This window comes from Bombina bombina, chromosome 5 (assembly GCF_027579735.1).
Source record: "Bombina bombina isolate aBomBom1 chromosome 5, aBomBom1.pri, whole genome shotgun sequence".
Taxonomy (NCBI): domain Eukaryota; kingdom Metazoa; phylum Chordata; class Amphibia; order Anura; family Bombinatoridae; genus Bombina; species Bombina bombina.
This window is the reverse complement of record NC_069503.1, coordinates 701,741,541-701,763,515: the sequence shown is the minus strand read 5'-3', so window position 1 is coordinate 701,763,515 and position 21,975 is coordinate 701,741,541. Positions and strand designations below refer to the sequence as shown.

General features: G+C 41.4%; 1 protein-coding gene across 1 annotated transcript in view; it reads left to right on the top strand.

Annotated features, from left to right (window-relative positions):
- The window catches only part of RBM22 (RNA binding motif protein 22), a 44,148-nt gene extending 42,170 nt beyond the window's left edge, over positions 1 to 1,978 (top strand). The window contains exon 11 of the mRNA XM_053714715.1: positions 135 to 1,978. Within this exon, the coding sequence (XP_053570690.1) occupies positions 135 to 262 (128 nt within the window). The 3' untranslated portion in view covers positions 263 to 1,978. The remainder of the gene's footprint in view (positions 1 to 134) is intronic.
- Positions 1,979 to 21,975: the final 19,997 nt, after the last annotated feature.

Below are 21,975 nucleotides of genomic sequence, written 5' to 3'. Positions count from 1 at the left end.
GTGGAGTATTTCTTTCATATTTTCCACCTTTTAGAATTCAAGATGTAGCTGCATGTTTTTAACTGGTGAAGTGGAAAAATATTCCATATACCAAAACGTATTTATAATATTTACTTGATGTTTGACTTTTGTAGGTTATGGAACGCCTATTTTCCCTCCCATGGCACCCCCGCCCTTCCTGCGTGCACCTGGTCAAATCCACTATCCTTCTCAAGATCCTCAAAGGATGGGCGCGCACGCTGGAAAACATGGCAACGCATAACACAGACAATCGCCATTTTAATTGAACTGGTGACAAGATCAATTGGAAACTTAAATTTGTGTTATGAAAACAACAACATTTGTAACATTATTAAAGCTGTCAGAGTTGAAAGCATGTGGTTCAGCAGTGTGCAGTGCTTATCCTCCTGACAACAAATACAATTACAGACTCTTTCCTGAAGGTTTTTTTTTTTTCTTTTTTTAAAGAAAACGTTTTCTTTACATTGAAAAAAAGGAAAATGAAGACCGAATATATGGAAGAATTTTTATAAGTTTTGTGGTTTGTTTTCCTTGATTCCTTTTTTTTTTTTTTTTTTTTTTTTTTTTTAATACAAAAAATAAATTTTCATAACACTGACCTCATCTTTGTAGTGCCGTAGAATGAAAACAAGTGTTTCAGCCATCTGTATGCTTAGAGTAAATGCCATCTATAAATATTCACTTCAGAGCTGCTTGTGTAGAGTGCCCCCCTTTTTTCTTTTTATATGGAATTGTAAATATTAAGGTGTCTTTATACCTGTAACCAAATATATACAAATATATAGTTGACTGTACAATTTCAAAGTATTTTTTTTTTTTCATTTAAAAATGTAAAATAGAGGCAACTTTTTAACATTTTTCTTGTGCCAGGAACAGTCCAAATACTACACTACTGAATATTTTATAAATATAATCCGTTCAGCATATGGATGACCATCTTCCATGAATTGAGTAATGTATTAAATCCACAGATTGAGCGTTTACATTTTTAAAATATTTTATGTAGAAAAGCTTTATTTAATTTGTTGAGGTACCGGATCCCATGGCAATGTTACCTGAGATGCTATGTACACAGCATGTGTGTCTGAATTCAGTGTTGCATTTATTTTGTAATATACTGAATGTTTAATGCAGTTACAATTGTGGGCACATTTTTGAGAAATGTAAATTCTTTACAGTATAGTAGAAATAAATTGTTTTTAAATCCTCTGCACAATACTTAAAGGAGGAGTGTCCTTTAAATGTTTCCTCCCCGTTAATGTGTCTCCAATGATCCACCTGTACTGAAAATATGAATACTGCTGTATTCTCTAAGAAAATGTATTTAAAAGGGAGAAAGCAGTAGCAGCCAAATGGGGGTGGGGGGGGGAGAGACAGCCCAAAATGAATATTCTAGTACCTATCTAATTATTGGGATTTGTGTGTGTGTGTGTGTATATGTATGTATATATGTATATATGTGTATATATATATATATATATATATATATATATATATGTATATATATATATATGTGTGTGTGTGTAAGATAGAGGTGTTTATTTCTGCAAGCTCAGCCAATTTAAATGGGGGGAAACTATTTAATATAGAAAAATAAATACAAAGGAACAATTTCCCATATGTTAAAAATACTATGCAGCTGGTAAAACAAGTCATTGGAAACACATTCGGAGAATCAATTTTACAATACTCTTTCTCTGTAAAGCCATGCAGGCTATAACAGCATAGTTAGATTTAAAAAACGGTGGTTAGTCTTAGGACCTTCTTTTGTATTTTAAAAGGTCGATTTTATATCACTCATTTAATTTACAAAAGGTAAAAAAAACACAAGTAAACTAATATGTAATGAATTGTATTTCTCATTTAGCCCTGCTATTAAAAATGATCATGCAGATTCTGATCTTGCAAAAAATGTAACTGTTTATTAAAACACCATAATAAACCTTTTCATGTTTTATATTTTCTATATATTGCTCTATAATAGTGGTAACAGAACTACTGGTATAACTTGTCAATCAATTTATGCACATTTTTTAAAGCGGTAGTAAATTCAATTAAAACATTTTATATTAAAAAAAATTAAAGCTGTGTAATGAAACAACTTTGCAATATACTTTACAACTAAATGGGGGATTTTTTTTTTTTTTAATTTGGCTCTAAAAATGTGGGTTTTCTAATTCTCAGAGCTGATAAAGTACACTGCAGATTTATCAAGAGTAACTCTGAATAACTGCAAAACCATGTACTTTATAATATGATAATGGCTAGGTTTGTCAGCTGCAGACTTAAAGGGCAAGTCAACATTCTTATTAATGTTACATAATTCTGCATTATCTGCAGTGCCTGTAAAAAATACAGCATATTAGAAATTTACACCCTCCCCCCCCCTCAACTTTCCATCCCATCCTCTTAAGTTCCTCTGTTATTTTTTTTTTTTTTTTTTATTAAAAGCACATAACATGCAATGCTGTCTACTCACAGGATGCCTGATTGTGCCGTTGAACTAAATGTAGCACACTCCCGTGCCAAGTAAGGCAGCCAACAGCTTTACCAAGCGTGGGAACACGCTTCATTCTGATTAGACAGCACGCCCATGGTGCTCTTTTGAACAAACGAATATGCTTTATTTTTTTACAGGCATTGCTAGTTTGTTACATAATTGTCCACATAGTGCAGAATTAGGTAACATTAATAAGAACGTTGTTGACTGGCCCTTCAAGTATGGATTAGTTCCAAATAGGTTAGGTAATGGTTGGAGTTTGGCTGTTGAAAAACAATTGTAGAAAGCAAAATATTTGTTTTAAAAATGTTTAGTCTTGGCTGATATGTTTTATAACAAGACTACAGAAATGCCTTGTATTTACAAGGTGCTTTTAGTATCCCTTTAAACTGTCATTGACATAGTCATATTTAAATAGTAAAAAAATATTAATGGCATCATCAAATCATAAGGAATGTTTTTCTGCATAATACATTACGCTTAAGATCCATGGGTTTTTTATATGTAGATTTTTTTTCAATACTAATTTAACAGCATTGTATTCATTCATGTGACTTCTAGCTACCCTCAAGGTGAATTGCTCAGTCACCCTAAAAAAAATTGTCATGCCTCTCATGTCCTTATAGTTCCTTGATTATCCCACTTTTCTCTTCTGAACCTGCCTTGACCCCTGGCGAAACGCAGTGTGCATCAGTCAAATGTAATCTTTAATGCTGCTGAGCTGGTAACCTAATTCCTCTTTGGCTGTGACTATGGTGGGCAGCTCAGTACAGATTTTTAACAAACTGAGGACACTAACCCACCTTCCTCCTGCACATAACTTGATTTCTTCTGTTAAGTGTGATCAGTCCACGGGTCATCATTACTTCTGGGATATTACTCCTCCCCAACAGGAAGTGCAAGAGGATTCACCCAGCAGAGCTGCATATAGCTCCTCCCCTCTACGTCACTCCCAGTCATTCTCTTGCACCCAACGACTAGATAGGATGTGTGAGAGGACTATGGTGAATATACTTAGTTTTATATCTTCAATCAAAAGTTTGTTATTTTAAAATAGCACCGGAGTGTGTTATTATCTCTCTGGCAGAGTTTGAAGAAGAATCTACCAGAGTTTTTGTTATTTTAGCCGGAGTAGTTAAGATCATATTGCTGTTTCTCGGCCATCTGAGGAGAGGTAAACTTCAGATCAGGGGACAGCGGGCAGATGAATCTGCATAGAGGTATGTAGCAGTTTTTATTTTCTGACAATGGAATTGATGAGAAAATCCTGCCATACCGATATAATGTCATGTATGTATACTTTACACTTCAGTATTCTGGGGAATGGTACTTCACTAGAATTACACTGTAAGAAATACATAAAGCTGTTTAATAACTAGAGATTATGTTTAACGTTTTTGCTGGAATGTAAAATCGTTTTCATTTACTGAGGTACTGAGTGAATAAATGTTTGGGCACTATTTTTCCACTTGGCAGTTGCTTAATCTGTTTTCTGACAGTTTCTGTTCTCCCTCACTGCTGTGTGTGAGGGGGAGGGGCCGTTTTTTTGGCGCTTTTACTACGCATCAAATATTTCAGTCAGCAACTCATTGTATTCCCTGCATGATCCGGTTCATCTCTACAGAGCTCAGGGGTCTTCAAAACTTATTTTGAGGGAGGTAATTTCTCTCAGCAGAGCTGTGAGAATTATAGTTTGACTGAGATAAAAAACGTTTATTCTGTAATTTGTTTCCTGCTTTCAGAATTTGTTATCTTTGCTAATGGGATTAAACCTTTGCTAAAGTTGTGTTATTTACAAGGATTGAGGTATAACTGTTTCAATTTATTAATTTTCAACTGTCATAGATCTTCTGTGCTTCTTAAAGGCACAGTACGTTTTAATATTATTCTAATTGAATTGTATTTCCAAGTTACAAGTTTATTTGCTAGTGTGTTAAACATGTCTGATTCAGAGGATGATACCTGTGTCATTTGTTGCAATGCCAAAGTGGAGCCCAATAGAAATTTATGTACTAACTGTATTGATGCTACTTTAAATAAAAGTCAATTTGTACAAATTGAACAAATTTCACCAAACAACGAGGGGAGAGTTATGCCGACTAACTCGCCTCACGTGTCAGTACCTACATCTCCCGCTCAGAGGGAGGTGCGTGATATTGTAGCGCCGAGTACATCTGGGCGGCCATTACAAATCACATTACAGGATATGGCTACTGTTATGACTGAGGTTTTGGCTAAATTACCAGAACTAAGAGGTAAGCGTGATCACTCTGGGGTGAGAACAGAGTGCGCTGATAATATTAGGGCCATGTCAGACACTGCGTCACAGGTGGCAGAACATGAGGACGGAGAACTTCATTCTGTGGGTGACGGTTCTGATCCAAACAGACTGGATTCAGATATTTCAAACTTTAAATTTAAACTGGAAAACCTCCGTGTATTACTAGGGGAGGTGTTAGCGGCTCTGAATGATTGTAACACAGTTGCAATACCAGAGAAAATGTGTAGGTTGGATAAATATTTTGCGGTACCGACGAGTACTGAGGTTTTTCCTATACCTAAGAGACTTACTGAAATTGTTACTAAGGAGTGGGATAGACCCGGTGTGCCGTTCTCACCCCCTCCGATATTTAGAAAAATGTTTCCAATAGACGCCACCACAAGGGACTTATGGCAAACGGTCCCTAAGGTGGAGGGAGCAGTTTCTACCTTAGCTAAGCGTACCACTATCCCGGTGGAGGATAGCTGTGCTTTTTCAGATCCAATGGATAAAAAATTAGAGGGTTACCTTAAGAAAATGTTTGTTCAACAAGGTTTTATATTGCAACCCCTTGCATGCATTGCGCCGATCACGGCTGCAGCGGCATTCTGGATTGAGTCTCTGGAAGAGAACATTGGTTCAGCTACTCTGGACGACATTACGGACAGGCTTAGAGTCCTTAAACTAGCTAATTCATTCATTTCGGAGGCCGTAGTACATCTTACTAAACTTACGGCGAAGAATTCAGGATTCGCCATTCAGGCACGCAGGGCGCTGTGGCTAAAATCCTGGTCAGCTGATGTTACTTCTAAGTCTAAATTGCTTAATATACCTTTCAAAGGGCAGACCTTATTCGGGCCCGGGTTGAAAGAGATTATCGCTGACATTACAGGAGGTAAAGGCCATGCCCTGCCTCAGGACAAAGCCAAAGCCAAGACTAGACAGTCTAATTTTCGTTGCTTTCGTAATTTCAAAGCAGGAGCAGCATCAACTTCCTCTGCACCAAAACAGGAAGGAGCTGTTGCTCGCTACAGACAAGGCTGGAAACCTAACCAGTCCTGGAACAAGGGCAAGCAGGCCAGGAAACCTGCTGCTGCCCCTAAGACAGCATGAATTGAGGGCCCCCGATCCGGGATCGGATCTAGTGGGGGGCAGACTTTCTCTCTTCGCCCAGGCTTGGGCAAGAGATGTTCAGGATCCCTGGGCGCTAGAGATAATATCTCAGGGATACCTTCTGGACTTCAAATACTCTCCTCCAAGAGAGAGATTTCATCTGTCAAGATTGTCAACAATCCAGACAAAGAAAGAGGCGTTTCTACGCTGCGTACAAGAGCTCTTGTTAATGGGAGTAATCCATCCAGTTCCACGATCAGAACAGGGACAGGGGTTTTACTCAAATCTGTTTGTGGTTCCCAAAAAAGAGGGAACTTTCAGACCAATCCTGGACTTAAAGATCCTAAACAAATTCCTAAGAGTTCCATCGTTCAAGATGGAGACTATTCGGACAATTTTACCTATGATCCAAGAGGGTCAGTACATGACCACTGTAGATTTAAAAGATGCTTACCTTCACATACCGATTCACAAAGATCATTATCGGTACCTAAGGTTTGCCTTCCTAGACAGGCATTACCAGTTTGTGGCTCTTCCATTCGGATTGGCTACAGCTCCAAGAATCTTCACAAAGGTTCTGGGTGCTCTTCTGGCGGTACTAAGACCGCAGGGAATCTCGGTAGCTCCATACCTAGACGACATTCTGATACAAGCTTCAAGCTTTCAAACTGCCAAGTCTCATACAGAGTTAGTGCTGGCATTTCTAAGGTCACATGGATGGAAGGTGAACGAAAAGAAAAGTTCACTCGTTCCACTCACAAGAGTTCCCTTCCTGGGGACTCTTATAGATTCTGTAGAAATGAAGATTTACCTGACAGAGGACAGGCTAACAAGACTTCAAAGTGCTTGCCGCACCCTTCATTCCATTCAACACCCGTCAGTGGCTCAATGCATGGAGGTAATCGGCTTAATGGTAGCGGCAATGGACATAGTACCCTTTGCACGCTTACACCTCAGACCACTGCAACTGTGCATGCTAAGTCAGTGGAATGGGGATTACTCAGACTTATCCCCTTCTCTGAATCTGGATCAAGAGACCAGAAATTCTCTTCTATGGTGGCTTTCTCGGCCACATCTGTCCAGGGGGATGCCATTCAGCAGACCAGACTGGACAATTGTAACAACAGACGCCAGCCTTCTAGGTTGGGGTGCCGTCTGGAATTCTCTGAAGGCTCAGGGACAATGGAGTCAGGAGGAGAGTCTCCTGCCAATAAACATTCTGGAATTGAGAGCAGTTCTCAATGCCCTCCTGGCTTGGCCCCAGTTGACAACTCGGGGGTTCATCAGGTTTCAGTCGGACAACATCACGACTGTAGCTTACATCAACCATCAGGGAGGGACAAGAAGCTCCCTAGCTATGATGGAAGTATCAAAGATAATTCGCTGGGCAGAGTCTCACTCTTGCCACCTGTCAGCAATCCACATCCCGGGAGTGGAGAACTGGGAGGCGGATTTCTTAAGTCAGACTTTTCATCCGGGGGAGTGGGAACTTCATCCGGAGGTCTTTGCCCAAATACTTCGACGTTGGGGCAAACCAGAGATAGATCTCATGGCGTCTCGACAGAACGCCAAGCTTCCTCGTTACGGGTCCAGATCCAGGGATCCAGGAGCAGTCCTGATAGATGCTCTGACAGCACCTTGGGACTTCAGGATGGCTTACGTGTTTCCACCCTTCCCGTTGCTTCCTCGATTGATTGCCAGAATCAAACAAGAGAGAGCATCAGTGATTCTAATAGCACCTGCGTGGCCACGCAGGACTTGGTATGCAGACCTGGTGGACATGTCATCCTGTCCACCTTGGTCTCTACCTCTGAAACAGGACCTTCTGATACAGGGTCCCTTCAAACATCAAAATCTAACTTCTCTGAAGCTGACTGCTTGGAAATTGAACGCTTGATTTTATCAAGACGTGGGTTTTCTGAGTCAGTTATTGATACCTTAATACAGGCTAGGAAACCTGTTACCAGAAAGATTTACCATAAGATATGGCGTAAATACCTATATTGGTGTGAATCCAAAGGTTACTCTTGGAGTAAGGTTAGGATTCCTAGGATATTGTCTTTTCTACAAGAAGGTTTAGAAAAGGGTTTATCTGCTAGTTCATTAAAGGGACAGATCTCAGCTCTGTCCATTCTGTTACACAAACGTCTGTCAGAAGTTCCTGACGTCCAGGCTTTTTGTCAGGCTTTGGCCAGGATTAAGCCTGTGTTTAAAACTGTTGCTCCACCATGGAGTTTAAACCTTGTTCTTAATGTTTTACAGGGCGTTCCGTTTGAACCCCTTCATTCCATTGATATAAGGTTGTTATCTTGGAAAGTTCTATTTTTAATGGCTATTTCCTCGGCTCGAAGAGTCTCTGAATTATCAGCCTTACATTGTGATTCTCCTTATTTGATTTTTCATTCGGATAAGGTAGTCCTGCGTACTAAACCTGGGTTCTTACCTAAGGTAGTTACTAACAGGAATATCAATCAAGAGATTGTTGTTCCTTCTTTATGCCCAAATCCTTCTTCAAAGAAGGAACGTCTATTGCACAACCTGGATGTAGTCCGTGCTCTAAAATTTTACTTACAGGCAACTAAGGAATTTCGACAAACGTCTTCTCTGTTTGTCATTTACTCTGGGCAGAGGAGAGGTCAAAAAGCTTCCGCTACCTCTCTTTCTTTTTGGCTTCGTAGCATAATTCGTTTAGCTTATGAGACTGCTGGACAGCAGCCTCCTGAAAGAATTACAGCTCATTCTACTAGAGCTGTGGCTTCCACTTGGGCCTTCAAGAATGAGGCCTCTGTTGAACAGATTTGCAAGGCTGCAACTTGGTCTTCGCTTCATACTTTTTCCAAATTTTACAAATTTGACACTTTTGCTTCATCGGAGGCTATTTTTGGGAGAAAGGTTCTTCAGGCAGTGGTTCCTTCTGTATAAAGAGCCTGCCTATCCCTCCCGTCATCCGTGTACTTTTGCTTTGGTATTGGTATCCCAGAAGTAATGATGACCCGTGGACTGATCACACTTAACAGAAGAAAACATAATTTATGCTTACCTGATAAATTCCTTTCTTCTGTAGTGTGATCAGTCCACGGCCCGCCCTGTTTTTAAGGCAGGTAAATATTTTTTAATTTATACTCCAGTCACCACTTCACCCTTGGCTTTTCCTTTCTCGTTGGTCCTTGGTCGAATGACTGGGAGTGACGTAGAGGGGAGGAGCTATATGCAGCTCTGCTGGGTGAATCCTCTTGCACTTCCTGTTGGGGAGGAGTAATATCCCAGAAGTAATGATGACCCGTGGACTGATCACACTACAGAAGAAAGGAATTTATCAGGTAAGCATAAATTATGTTTTTCCTGCAAATGCAAACAGGCAAGCTACCATTCTCATTTCTAGCATACTGCATGGTCTCATTGCTCTGCTACGCCTTCCTCTATTTATAGAAACCTGTGCACAGGTAAGACACAAGTCAAGTTTGCTGTACCCTACTCTTATTTCTACAACCTTCCCACGCTTATTTTCTACTTGCCCGGATGAACTGACAAGTATATTTCATCATACGGTGGTGAGAGTCCATGAGCCATTACTGCTGGGATTCAGCTCCTGGCCACTAGGAGGAGGCATAGATTCCCAAAGCTTTAAGAGCACTGAATCCCTCCCACCATTCTGGTATTCTAGCCTTATATTTGCCTCTCAGGAAGAAGTGGGGTGCTCCTGTTTCTTCATAAAAAGGGTTCTCAAACCTTTGTGAGACCTTTTCTCCCCCTCTGAATTTACATAGAGGGGGGAGTATAAAAGTACTTGTGCAGTGCATGGAATTCTCCTGCAGGAGTTTATCACTAGCCTACCACAGTTGTCGCAGGGACTGGTCCCTTAGCTGCCTCCTGTTGGCTCTTCGTTGTACTCTTTGTGATATCCTCTGCTGTTACTGGCACAGCACTGGATGAGCTCTCTAATGGAAGTAGACTTTTCTGCAGTTAGAAGCACAGAGTGGGTGCATGTCTAGGTAAGTGAGGAATTTTCATGCATTCGCTAAGCCTGCAGGCTATTAGTAGGTACACCAATTTTGAGGTACATCATAGCCAGGGGACATGCACCTGTAACAGACTAATTCTACCTTTTATTACTTATACTTTTCATACTTAGTCTAGTGATTATGGAAACTTTATTATGTGGTAATAGCTGCTATTTAATACTCTGCTAATTCACCTGGGAGTTGTATTTCAATACAACCTTATACCCTCTGTTATATGTACAGTAAAATGGATTTAACTGTTTGGCAATGTGAGGGGAAGTCTCTGTGTATTTGTGCACTGACTTAAAGGGACAGTCTACAATAGAATTGTTTTAAAAGATAGATAATCCCTTTATTACCCATTCCCCAGTTTTGCATAACCAACACAGTTATATTAATATACTTTCTCTTGTAAGGTGTATCCAGTCCACGGATCATCCATTACTTGTGGGATATTCTCATTCCCAACAGGAAGTTGCAAGAGGACACCCACAGCAGAGCTGTCAATATAGCTCCTCCCCTCACTGCCATACCCAGTCATTCTCTTGCAACTCTCAACAAGCATGGAGATAGTAAGAGATAAGTGGTGAAATGTAGCTGTTATTTTGCTTCAATCAAGAGTTTATTGTTTTTAAATAGTACCGGAGTTGTGCTATTTTGTTCCAGGCAGGAAAAAAGAAGAATCTGCCTGGGATTTCTATGATCTTAGCAGGTTGTAACTAAGATCCATTGCTGTTCTCACACATATCTGAAGAGAGAGATAACTTCAGCGGGGGAATGGCGTGCAGGTTATCCTGCTATGAGGTATGTGCAGTTAATATTTTTCTAGAAGATGTGAAAGTGGCCCCTTATTTAGACGACATCCTGATTCAGGCGTCAAACTTCCAAATTGCCAAGTCTCTTACGGACATAGTGTTGGCATTTCTGAGGTTGCATGGGTGGAAGGTGAACGAGAAAAAGAGTTCTCTATCCCCCCTCACAAGAGTTTCCTTCCTAGGGACTCTGATAGATTCTGTAGAAATGAAAATTTACCTGATGGAGTCCAGGTTATCAAAATTTCTAAATTCCTGCCGTGATCTTTATTCCATTCCTCGCCCTTCGGTGGCTCAGTGCATGGAAGTAATCGGCTTAATGGTAGCGGCAATGGACATAGTGCCGTTTGCACGCCTACATCTCAGACCGCTGCAACTATGCATGCTCAGTCAGTGGAATGGGGATTACACAGATTTGTCCCCTTTACTGAATCTGGACCAAGAGACCAGGGATTCTCTTCTCTGGTGGCTATCTCGGGTCCATCTGTCCAAAGGTATGACCTTTCGCAGGCCAGATTGGACAATTGTAACGACAGATGCCAGCCTTCTAGGTTGGGGTGCAGTCTGGAACTCCCTGAAGGCTCAGGGATCGTGGACTCAGGAGGAGTCACTCCTTCCAATAAACATTCTGGAACTAAGAGCGATATTCAATGCTCTTCAGGCTTGGCCTCATCTAGCGACAATGAGGTTCATCAGATTTCAGTCGGACAACATCACGACTGTGGCTTACATCAACCATCAAGGGGGAACAAGGAGTTCCCTAGCGATGTTAGAAGTCTCAAAGATAATTCGCTGGGCAGAGATTCACTCTTGCCACCTATCAGCTATCCATATCCCAGGTGTAGAGAAGTGGGAGGCAGATTTTCTAAGTCAACAGACTTTTCATCCGGGGGAGTGGGAACTCCATCCGGAGGTGTTTGCACAATTGGTTCTTCGTTGGGGCGAACCAGAACTGGATCTCATGGCGTCTCGCCAGAACGCCAAGCTTCCTTGTTACGGATCCAGGTCCAGGGACCCCAAGGCAACGCTGATAAATGCTCTAGCAGCGCCTTGGTCCTTCAACCTGGCTTATGTGTTTCCACCGTTTCCTCTGCTCCCTCGTCTGATTGCCAAAATCAAGCAGGAGAGAGCATCGGTGATCTTGATAGCGTCTGCGTGGCCACGCAGGACTTGGTATGCAGATCTGGTGGACATGTTATCCTTTCCACCATGGACTCTGCCGCTGAGACAGGACCTTCTACTTCAAGGTCCTTTCAACCATCCAAATCTAATTTCTCTGAGGCTGACTGCCTGGAGATTGAACGCTTGATTTTATCAAAGCGTGGTTTCTCCGAGTCAGTCATTGATACCTTAATTCAGGCACGGAAGCCTGTCACCAGGAAAATCTATCATAAAATATGGCGTAAATATCTTTATTGGTGTGAATCTAAGGGCTACTCATGGAGTAAGGTCAGGATTCCCAGGATATTATCTTTGCTCCAAGAAGGATTGTCAGCTAGTTCCATAAAGGGACAGATTTCTGCGCTATCTATTCTTTAGCAGAAGCGTCTGGCGGATGTCCCAGACGCTCAGGCATTTTGTCAGGCTTTAGTTAGAATCAAGCCTGTGTTTAAACCTGTTGCTCCACCTTGGAGCTTAAATTTGGTTCTTAAAGTTCTTCAGGGGGTTCCGTTTGAACCTCTTCATTCCATAGATATCAAACTTTTATCTTGGAAAGTTCTTTTTTTGGTAGCTATTTCCTCGGCTCGTAGAGTTTCCGAGTTATCTGCCTTACAATGTGATTCTCCTTATCTGATCTTCCATGCAGATAAGGTAGTTCTGCGTACCAAACCTGTGTTTTTACCTAAGGTGGTATCTAATAAGAATATCAATCAAGAGATTGTTGTTCCGTCTTTGTGTCCTAATCCTTCTTCAAAGAAGGAGCGTCTATTACACAATCTGGACGTGGTTCGTGCTTTAAAGTTTTACTTACAAGCTACTAAAGATTTTCGTCAAACATCTGCTTTGTTTGTTGTCTACTCTGGACAGAGGAGAGGTCAAAAGGCTTCGGCAACCTCTCTTTCTTTTTGGCTAAGAAGCATAATCCGCTTAGCCTATGAGACTGCTGGCCAGCAGCCTCCAGAAAGGATTACAGCTCATTCTACTAGAGCTGTGGCTTCCACATGGGCCTTTAAAAATGAGGCTTCTGTTGCACAGATTTGCAAGGCGGTGACTTGGTCTTCGCTTCATACTTTTTCAAAATTCTACAAATTTGATACTTTTGCTTCTTCGGAGGCTATTTTTGGGAGAAATGTTTTACAGGCAGTGGTACCTTCCATTTAAGTACCTGCCTTGTCCCTCCCTTCATCTGTGTACTTTAGCTTTGGTATTGGTATCCCACAAGTAATGGATGATCCGTGGACTGGATACACCTTACAAGAGAAAACATAATTTATGCTTACCTGATAAATTTATTTCTCTTGTGGTGTATCCAGTCCACGGCCCGCCCTGTCATTTTAAGGCAAGTATTTTTTAATTTTAAACTACAGTCACCACTGCACCCTGTGGTTTCTCCTTTCTCTGCTTGTTTTCGGTCGAATGACTGGATATGGCAGTGAGGGGAGGAGCTATATAGACAGCTCTGCTGTGGGTGTCCTCTTGCAACTTCCTGTTGGGAATGAGAATATCCCACAAGTAATGGATGATCCGTGGACTGGATACACCACAAGAGAAATAAATTTATCAGGTAAGCATAAATTATGTTTTTTACCTCTGTGATTACCTTGTATCTAAGCCTCTTCTGACAGCCCCCTGATCACATGACTGTGACTATTTAAAATCTATTGAGTTGAATTTAGTACTGTTGTGCTAACTCTTAAATAACTTCCCGGGTGTGAACACAGTTACCTATATGGCCCACATGAACTAGCAGTGTGAAAAGCAAATACAAAAGCATGTCAATAGAGCCTTTGAAGCAGGCAGAAATTTAGAGGTTTAAATGTTATAAATTATATTAATATAACAATGTTAGTTGTGCAAAGCTGGGTAATGGGTAGTAAAGGCGTTACTGAGCTATTTCCATCTCTTTTTTTTAAATTCCTTGGCTGCTCCTTTGTTTCTGAGTGCAATGGCCATTTTTCAAATGTCTTATTTTATTAATAATTATGCTAGATCTTTATGCAATGCATTATTATTATTTATGATTATTACATAAGGAGGTTTTCCCTTTAATACTTTTTGCCCAAGGTTGCTTGTCTCATGTTTCTGACTTCATTCTACAAGGTCCCAGTTACATTCTTTCCAAACATTTTATTTACTGTTTTTACATGTATTTACAGTAATAAAAAAAATAAAAACAAACGGTGGTTGTCTTTATTTTGTTTGTCTGTATTTCATGAAGCATACTGAAATTTGTCCCCACTACCTTACATTTATCCTTTAGAGCTTAAACGGACATGAAACCCAAATTATTTATTTCATGATTTAGATAGAGAATACAATTTTAAACAACTTTCTAATTTACTTCTATTATCTAATTTGTTTCATTCTCTTGGTATCATTTGTTGAAGTAGCAGCAATGCACTAATGGTTTCTAACAACGTATGTGTAAGCTAATCACAATTGATATAGTTCAGCTTTGTAATATCTGAATGGATCACATTAGGCATTCTAACAGTCTAATGGAATCTGTCCTCCCTCTGAAGGGAATACTTCAGATTTTCTTCAAGAATTTAACAGTTTGTGCACTCTGTATTTGGGGTGGCTATTATTTTACGTTTAATCATACTTTCTCTTGTTAAGTGTATCCAGTCCACGGATCATCCATTACTTATGGGATATTATCTCCTCCCCAACAGGAAGTGCAAGAGGATTCACCCAGCAGAGCTGCTATATAGCTCCTCCCCTAACTGCCATTACCAGTCATTCTCTTGCACCCAACGAATAGATAGGATGTGTGAGAGGACTGTGGTGATTATACTTAGTTTCATACCTTCAATCAAAAGTTTGTTATTTTATAATAGCACCGGAGTGTGTTATTCCTTCTCTGGTAGAATTTGAAGAAGAATCTACCTGAGTTTTTCTATGATTTTAGCCGGAGTAGTTAAGATCATATTGCTGTTTCTCGGCCATCTGAGGAGAGGTAAACTTCAGATCAGGGGACAGCGGGCAGATTAATCTGCAAAGAGGTATGTAGCAGCTTATTATTTTCTTACAATGGAATTGATGAGAAAATTCTGCCATACCGATATAATGTAAACTCAGCCTTAAATGCAGTAGCAGCAACTGGTATCAGGCTGTCATGTATGTATATTTTACACTTCAGTATTCTGGGGAATGGCACTTCACTGGAATTATACTGTATGCATAAAACTTTAGCCTAATTTGCAGGGACTAGCAACAGGCTTTTTAATAACACTCAATTTATTAATGTTAAACGTTTTTTGCTGGCATGTAAAATCGTTTAATTTTCTGAGGTACTGGGTGAAAAAATGTTTTGGGCACTATTTTTTCCACTTGGCAGTCGTTTTATTTAATTTATGACAGTTTACTGATCTCTCTCACTGTTATGGGGGAGGGGCCTTTTTTGGCGCTTTTGCTACGCATCAAAAAATTCAGTCAGAAGTTTATTGTCTTCCCTGCATGATCCGGTTCATCTCTACAGAACTCAGGGGTCTTCAAAACTTGTTTTGAGGGAGGTAATCACTCACAGCAGAGCTGTGAGATTGTAGTTGACTGTGATAAAAAAACGTTTATTTCTGTATTTTTTTTCTGCTATCAGGGTTAGTTATCCTTTGCTAATGGGAGCAATCCTTTGCTAAAATTGTGTTTTTTACAAAGATTTGATGCTATAACTTTTCAGTTTATTAATTTTCAACTGTCATAACTTTTTCTGTGCTTCTTATAGGCACAGTACGTTTTCATATTATAGTAAATTACTTGAAAAGTATTTCCAAGTTGCTAGTTTATTTGCTAGTGTGTTAAACATGTCTGATTCAGAGGAAGATATCTGTGCTATATGTGCTAAAGCCAAAGTGGAGCCCAATAGAAATTTATGTACTAACTGTATTGATGCTACTTTAAATAAAAGTCAATCTGTACAAATTGAACATATTTCACCAAACAACGAGGGGAGAGTTATGCCGACTAACTCGCCTCACGTGTCAGTACCTGCATCTCCCGCTCGGGAGGTGCGTGATATTGTAGCGCCGAGTAGATCTGGGCGGCCATTACAAATCACATTACAGGATATGGCTACTGTTATGACTGAAGTTTTGGCTAAATTACCAGAACTAAGAGGTAAGCGTGATCACTCTGGGGTGAGAACAGAGTGCGCTGATAATATTAGGGCCATGTCAGACACTGCGTCACAATTTGCAGAACATGAGGACGGAGAGCTTCATTCTGCGGGTGACGGTTCTGATCCAAACAAACTGGATTCAGATATTTCAAATTTTAAATTTAAGCTGGAAAACCTCCGTGTATTACTAGGGGAGGTGTTAGCGGCTCTGAATGATTGTAACACAGTTGCAATACCAGAGAAAATGTGTAGGTTGGATAAATATTTTGCGGTACCGGCGAGTACTGACGTTTTTCCTATACCTAAGAGACTTACTGAAATTGTTACTAAGGAGTGGGATAGACCCGGTGTGCCGTTCTCACCCCCTCCGATATTTAGAAAGATGTTTCCAATAGACGCCACCACACGGGACTTATGGCAAACGGACCCTAAGGTGGAGGGAGCAGTTTCTACTTTAGCTAAGCGTACCACTATCCCGGTGGAGGATAGCTGTGCCTTTTCAGATCCAATGGATAAAAAGTTAGAGGGTTACCTTAAGAAAATGTTTGTTCAACAAGGTTTTATATTGCAACCTCTTGCATGCATTGCGCCTGTCACGGCTGCAGCAGCATTTTGGTTTGAGTCTCTGGAAGAGACACTTGAATCAGCTCCATTAGATGAGATTACACACAAGCTTAAAGCCCTTAAGTTAGCTAACTCATTTATTTCAGATGCCGTAGTACATTTAACTAAACTTACGGCTAAGAATTCCGGATTCGCCATTCAGGCACGCAGAGCACTGTGGCTAAAATCCTGGTCAGCTGACGTTACTTCTAAATCTAAATTGCTTAATATACCTTTCAAAGGGCAGACCTTATTCGGGCCCGGGTTGAAAGAAATTATCGCTGACATTACAGGAGGTAAAGGCCATGCCCTGCCTCAAGACAGAGCCAAACCTAAGGCTAGACAGTCTAATTTTCGTTCCTTTCGTAATTTCAAAGCAGGAGCAGCATCAACTTCCTCTGCACCAAAACAGGAAGGAGCTGTTGCTCGCTACAGACAAGGCTGGAGACCTAACCAGTCCTGGAACAAGGGCAAGCAGGCCAGGAAACCTGCTGCTGCCCCTAAGACAGCATGAATCGAGGGCCCCCGATCCGGGAACGGATCTAGTGGGGGGCAGACTTTCTCTCTTCGCCCAGGCTTGGGCAAGAGATGTCCAGGATCCCTGGGCGTTAGAGATCATATCTCAGGGATACCTTCTAGACTTCAAATTCTCTCCCCCAAGAGGGAGATTTCATCTGTCAAGGTTGTCAACAAACCAAATAAAGAAAGTCGTTTCTACGCTGCGTACAAGATCTTTTATTAATGGGAGTGATCCATCCGGTTCCGCGGTCGGAACAAGGACAAGGGTTTTACTCAAATCTGTTTGTGGTTCCCAAAAAAGAGGGAACTTTCAGGCCAATCTTGGATTTAAAGATCCTAAACAAATTCCTAAGAGTTCCATCGTTCAAAATGGAAACTATTCGGACAATTTTACCCATGATCCAAAAGGGTCAGTACATGACCACAGTGGATTTAAAGGATGCTTACCTTCACATACCGATTCACAAAGATCATTACCGGTATCTAAGGTTTGCCTTTCTAGACAGGCATTACCAGTTTGTAGCTCTTCCATTTGGATTGGCTACGGCTCAGAGAATCTTCACAAAGGTTCTGGGTGCTCTTCTGGCGGTACTAAGACCGCGAGGAATTGCGGTAGCTCCGTACCTAGACGACATTCTGATACAAGCTTCAAGCTTTCAAACTGCCAAGTCTCATACAGAGTTAGTACTGGCATTTCTAAGGTCGCATGGATGGAAGGTGAACGAAAAGAAGAGTTCTCTTTTTCCACTCACAAGAGTTCCCTTCTTGGGGACTCTTATAGATTCTGTAGAAATGAAGATTTACCTGACAGAAGACAGGTTAACAAAGCTTCAAAATGCATGCCGTGTCCTTCATTCCATTCAACACCCGTCAGTAGCTCAATGCATGGAGGTGATCGGCTTAATGGTAGCAGCAATGGACATAGTACCCTTTGCACGCCTACATCTCAGACCGCTGCAATTGTGCATGCTAAGTCAGTGGAATGGGGATTACTCAGACTTGTCCCCTACTCTGAATCTGGATCAAGAGACCAGAAATTCTCTTCTATGGTGGCTTTCTCGGCCACATCTGTCCAGGGGGATGCCATTCAGCAGGCAACTGGACAATTGTAACAACAGACGCCAGCCTACTAGGTTGGGGCGCTGTCTGGAATTCTCTGAAGGCTCAGGGATCATGGACTCAGGAGGAGAGTCTCCTGCCAATAAACATTCTGGAATTGAGAGCAGTTCTCAATGCCCTTCTGGCTTGGCCCCAGTTAACAACTCGGGGGTTCATCAGGTTTCAGTCGGACAACATCACGACTGTAGCTTACATCAACCATCAGGGAGGGACAAGAAGCTCCCTAGCAATGATGGAAGTATCAAAGATAATTCGCTGGGCAGAGTCTCACTCTTGCCACCTGTCAGCAATCCACATCCCGGGAGTGGAGAACTGGGAGGTGGATTTCTTAAGTCGTCAGACTTTTCATCCGGGGGAGTGGGAACTTCATCCGGAGGTCTTTGCCCAAATACTTCGACGTTGGGGCAAACCAGAGATAGATCTCATGGCGTCTCGACAGAACGCCAAGCTTCCTCGTTACGGGTCCAGATCCAGGGATCCGGGAGCGGTTCTGATAGATGCTTTGACAGCACCTTGGACCTTCGGGATGGCTTATGTGTTTCCACCCTTCCCGATGCTTCCTCGATTGATTGCCAGAATCAAACAGGAGAGAGCATCAGTGATTCTAATAGCGCCTGCATGGCCACGCAGGACTTGGTATGCAGATCTAGTGGACATGTCATCCTGTCCACCTTGGTCGCTACCTCTGAAACAGGACCTTCTGATCCAGGGTCCCTTCAAACATCAAAATCTAATTTCTCTGAAGCTGACTGCTTGGAAATTGAACGCTTGATTTTATCAAAACGTGGTTTTTCTGAGTCAGTTATTGATACCTTAATACAGGCTAGGAAGCCTGTTACCAGAAAGATTTACCATAAGATATGGCGCAAATACTTATATTGGTGCGAATCCAAGAGTTACTCATGGAGTAAGGTTAGGATTCCGAGGATATTGTCTTTTCTACAAGAAGGTTTAGAAAAGGGTTTATCCGCTAGTTCCTTAAAGGGACAGATTTCAGCTCTGTCCATTCTTTTACACAAACGTCTGTCAGAAGTTCCGGACGTTCAAGCTTTTTGTCAGGCTTTAGCTAGGATCAAGCTTGTGTTTAAAACTGTTGCTCCACCATGGAGTTTGAACTTAGTTCTTAATGTTTTACAGGGGGTTCCGTTTGAACCCCTTCATTCCATTGATATCAAGTTGTTATCTTGGAAAGTTCTGTTTTTAATGGCGATTTCCTCGGCTCGAAGAGTCTCTGAGTTATCTGCCTTACATTGTGATTCTCCTTATCTGATTTTTCATTCAGACAAGGTAGTTCTGCGTACTAAACCTGGGTTCCTACCTAAGGTGGTCACTAACAGGAATATCAATCAAGAGATTGTGGTTCCATCTTTGTGTCCTAATCCTTCTTCGAAAAAGGAACGTCTGCTACACAATCTAGATGTAGTCTGTGCCCTGAAATTTTATCTACAGGCAACTAAGGATTTTCGACAAACGTCTTCCCTGTTTGTCGTTTATTCTGGTCAGAGGAGAGGTCAAAAAGCTTCGGCTACCTCTCTCTCCTTTTGGCTTCGTAGCATAATACGGTTAGCCTATGAGACTGCTGGACAGCAGCCTCCTGAAAGAATTACAGTACATTCTACTAGAGCTGTGGCTTCCACTTGGGCCTTTAAGAATGAGGCTTCTGTTGAACAGATTTGCAAGGCTGCAACTTGGTCTTCTCTTCATACTTTTTCCAAATTTTACAAATTTGACACTTTTGCTTCTTCGGAGGCTGTTTTTGGGAGAAAGGTTCTTCAGGCAGTGGTTCCTTCCGTATAAAGAGCCTGCCTGTCCCTCCCGTCATCCGTGTACTTTAGCTTTGGTATTGGTATCCCATAAGTAATGGATGATCCGTGGACTGGATACACTTAACAAGAGAAAACATAATTTATGCTTACCTGATAAATTTATTTCTCTTGTAGTGTATCCAGTCCACGGCCCGCCCTGTCACTTTAAGGCAGGTAATTTTTCCATTAAACTACAGTCACCACTGCACCCTATGGTTTTCCTTTCTCTGCATGTTTTCGGTCGAATGACAGTTAGGGGAGGAGCTATATAGCAGCTCTGCTGGGTGAATCCTCTTGCACTTCCTGTTGGGGAGGAGATAATATCCCATAAGTAATGGATGATCCGTGGACTGGATACACTACAAGAGAAATACATTTATCAGGTAAGCATAAATTATGTTTTGTTTTTTTTTTGTGACTGGTATATCGATGGGTGCGAAGTTCGTACCATCATATGCAAATTTGTGGTTTGGTGGGAACTACAATACTTGTATAATGATCAGAACCCATTCATTGGTGCAATAGTATTTTTACAGACATTTCATTGATGATATTATTCTTATCTATAGGTCCTCAGCCATTCAGAATACTAGTACTATTTCTTTCTAATGACACGGTGAGTCCACGGATCATCATAATTACTGTTGGGAATATCACTCCTGACCAGCAGGAGGAGGCACAGAGCACCACAGCAAAGCTGTTAAATACCACTCCCCTACCCACAACCCCCAGTTATTCTCTTTGCTTGTATCAGTTGCAAGGAGGGGTAAAGTTAGGTGTCTGATTCTTCAATCAAGAGTTTATTTTTTTAGGGTTTAGCTGTAGTCCATGTCAGTCTCTTCTGTAGAATAGTGGTGGCTTTAAGCATTTGGTAACTTGTGGGGTATAATCCCCACTGTGCCTCCCAAGTAGTTTGTGCTGCCCTTCTTTAAAAGCCTGAGTAGGTTTACACAGGCCCATGTGAGGAGTAATGCCTTTCAAACTTTGTGAGTTGCCCTGCTGCCGGGCAGTTTGTTATGGAGGTAAGTGCTGTTTTTTGTTTTCTGTTTGGGAGCAGAAAGTTGGCACTTATTGGGTTAATGTTTGGGTTACTGTTCCTGCTTGTGTGCAGGTTTTTAACGTGTGGCAGTTTTGTGGGACACTGTTAGAGGATGTATGGCTCTGTCTTGCTATTTAGGAGTGTCACTTTGCACTCCTTGTTACGGCTCTGTGAAGGTGTGTGTTTTTACTTTCGGTAACGCATGTGGCTCGCAGTGTCTCTTACTCCCAGCGGCTGTTTGCTGAGTTTAGTGTCATGCCGGCCGGGAGGTGGTTGTATACGCCCACGATGGGCGGAGTTTGCTTGGCGCAAGTTTTACACGCTTTTTCTCAGTAGCTTTGTTGTAACGGAAGTAGGAGGTTGTCGGCTTTTTCTCTGGAGTTACGATCAGAGCGGTTGCTGTGAGAGTGGAGTCCGGATTCTATTGGCTTCAGTTGATCCTCCGGTCTTTAGGAGGTTAGGTAAGCACCTCAGCAAGGCTTGTTGGGGTGTAGAGGTGCTTAATAAAGGCTCAGGGTTATTTTTATTATTGGGCATTTTTGGTTAACGTTATTTCTTAAAGGGATAGTAATGTTTTTTGGGGGGGCATTTTTTCTTTTTCTGAAATAAATTCATTTTGTTTAAAGGGCCACAGATATTTACACCATATCTTATAATAAATCTTTCTAGTCACCGGCTTACGCGCCTGAATCATAGTCTCAATAACCGACTCAGAAAAACCATGCTTAGATAGTATCAAGCGTTCAATCTCCAAGCAGTCAGCTTCAGAGAAACGAGATTTGGATGAAGAAAGGGCCCCTGAAGTAGAAGGTCCTTCCTTAAAGGGCCACTGTAAGTAAATATTTTCTATGCCTGTTACTAACTAACTACCCCAAATACGCTTTTTATCAATAGCATTTCATTAA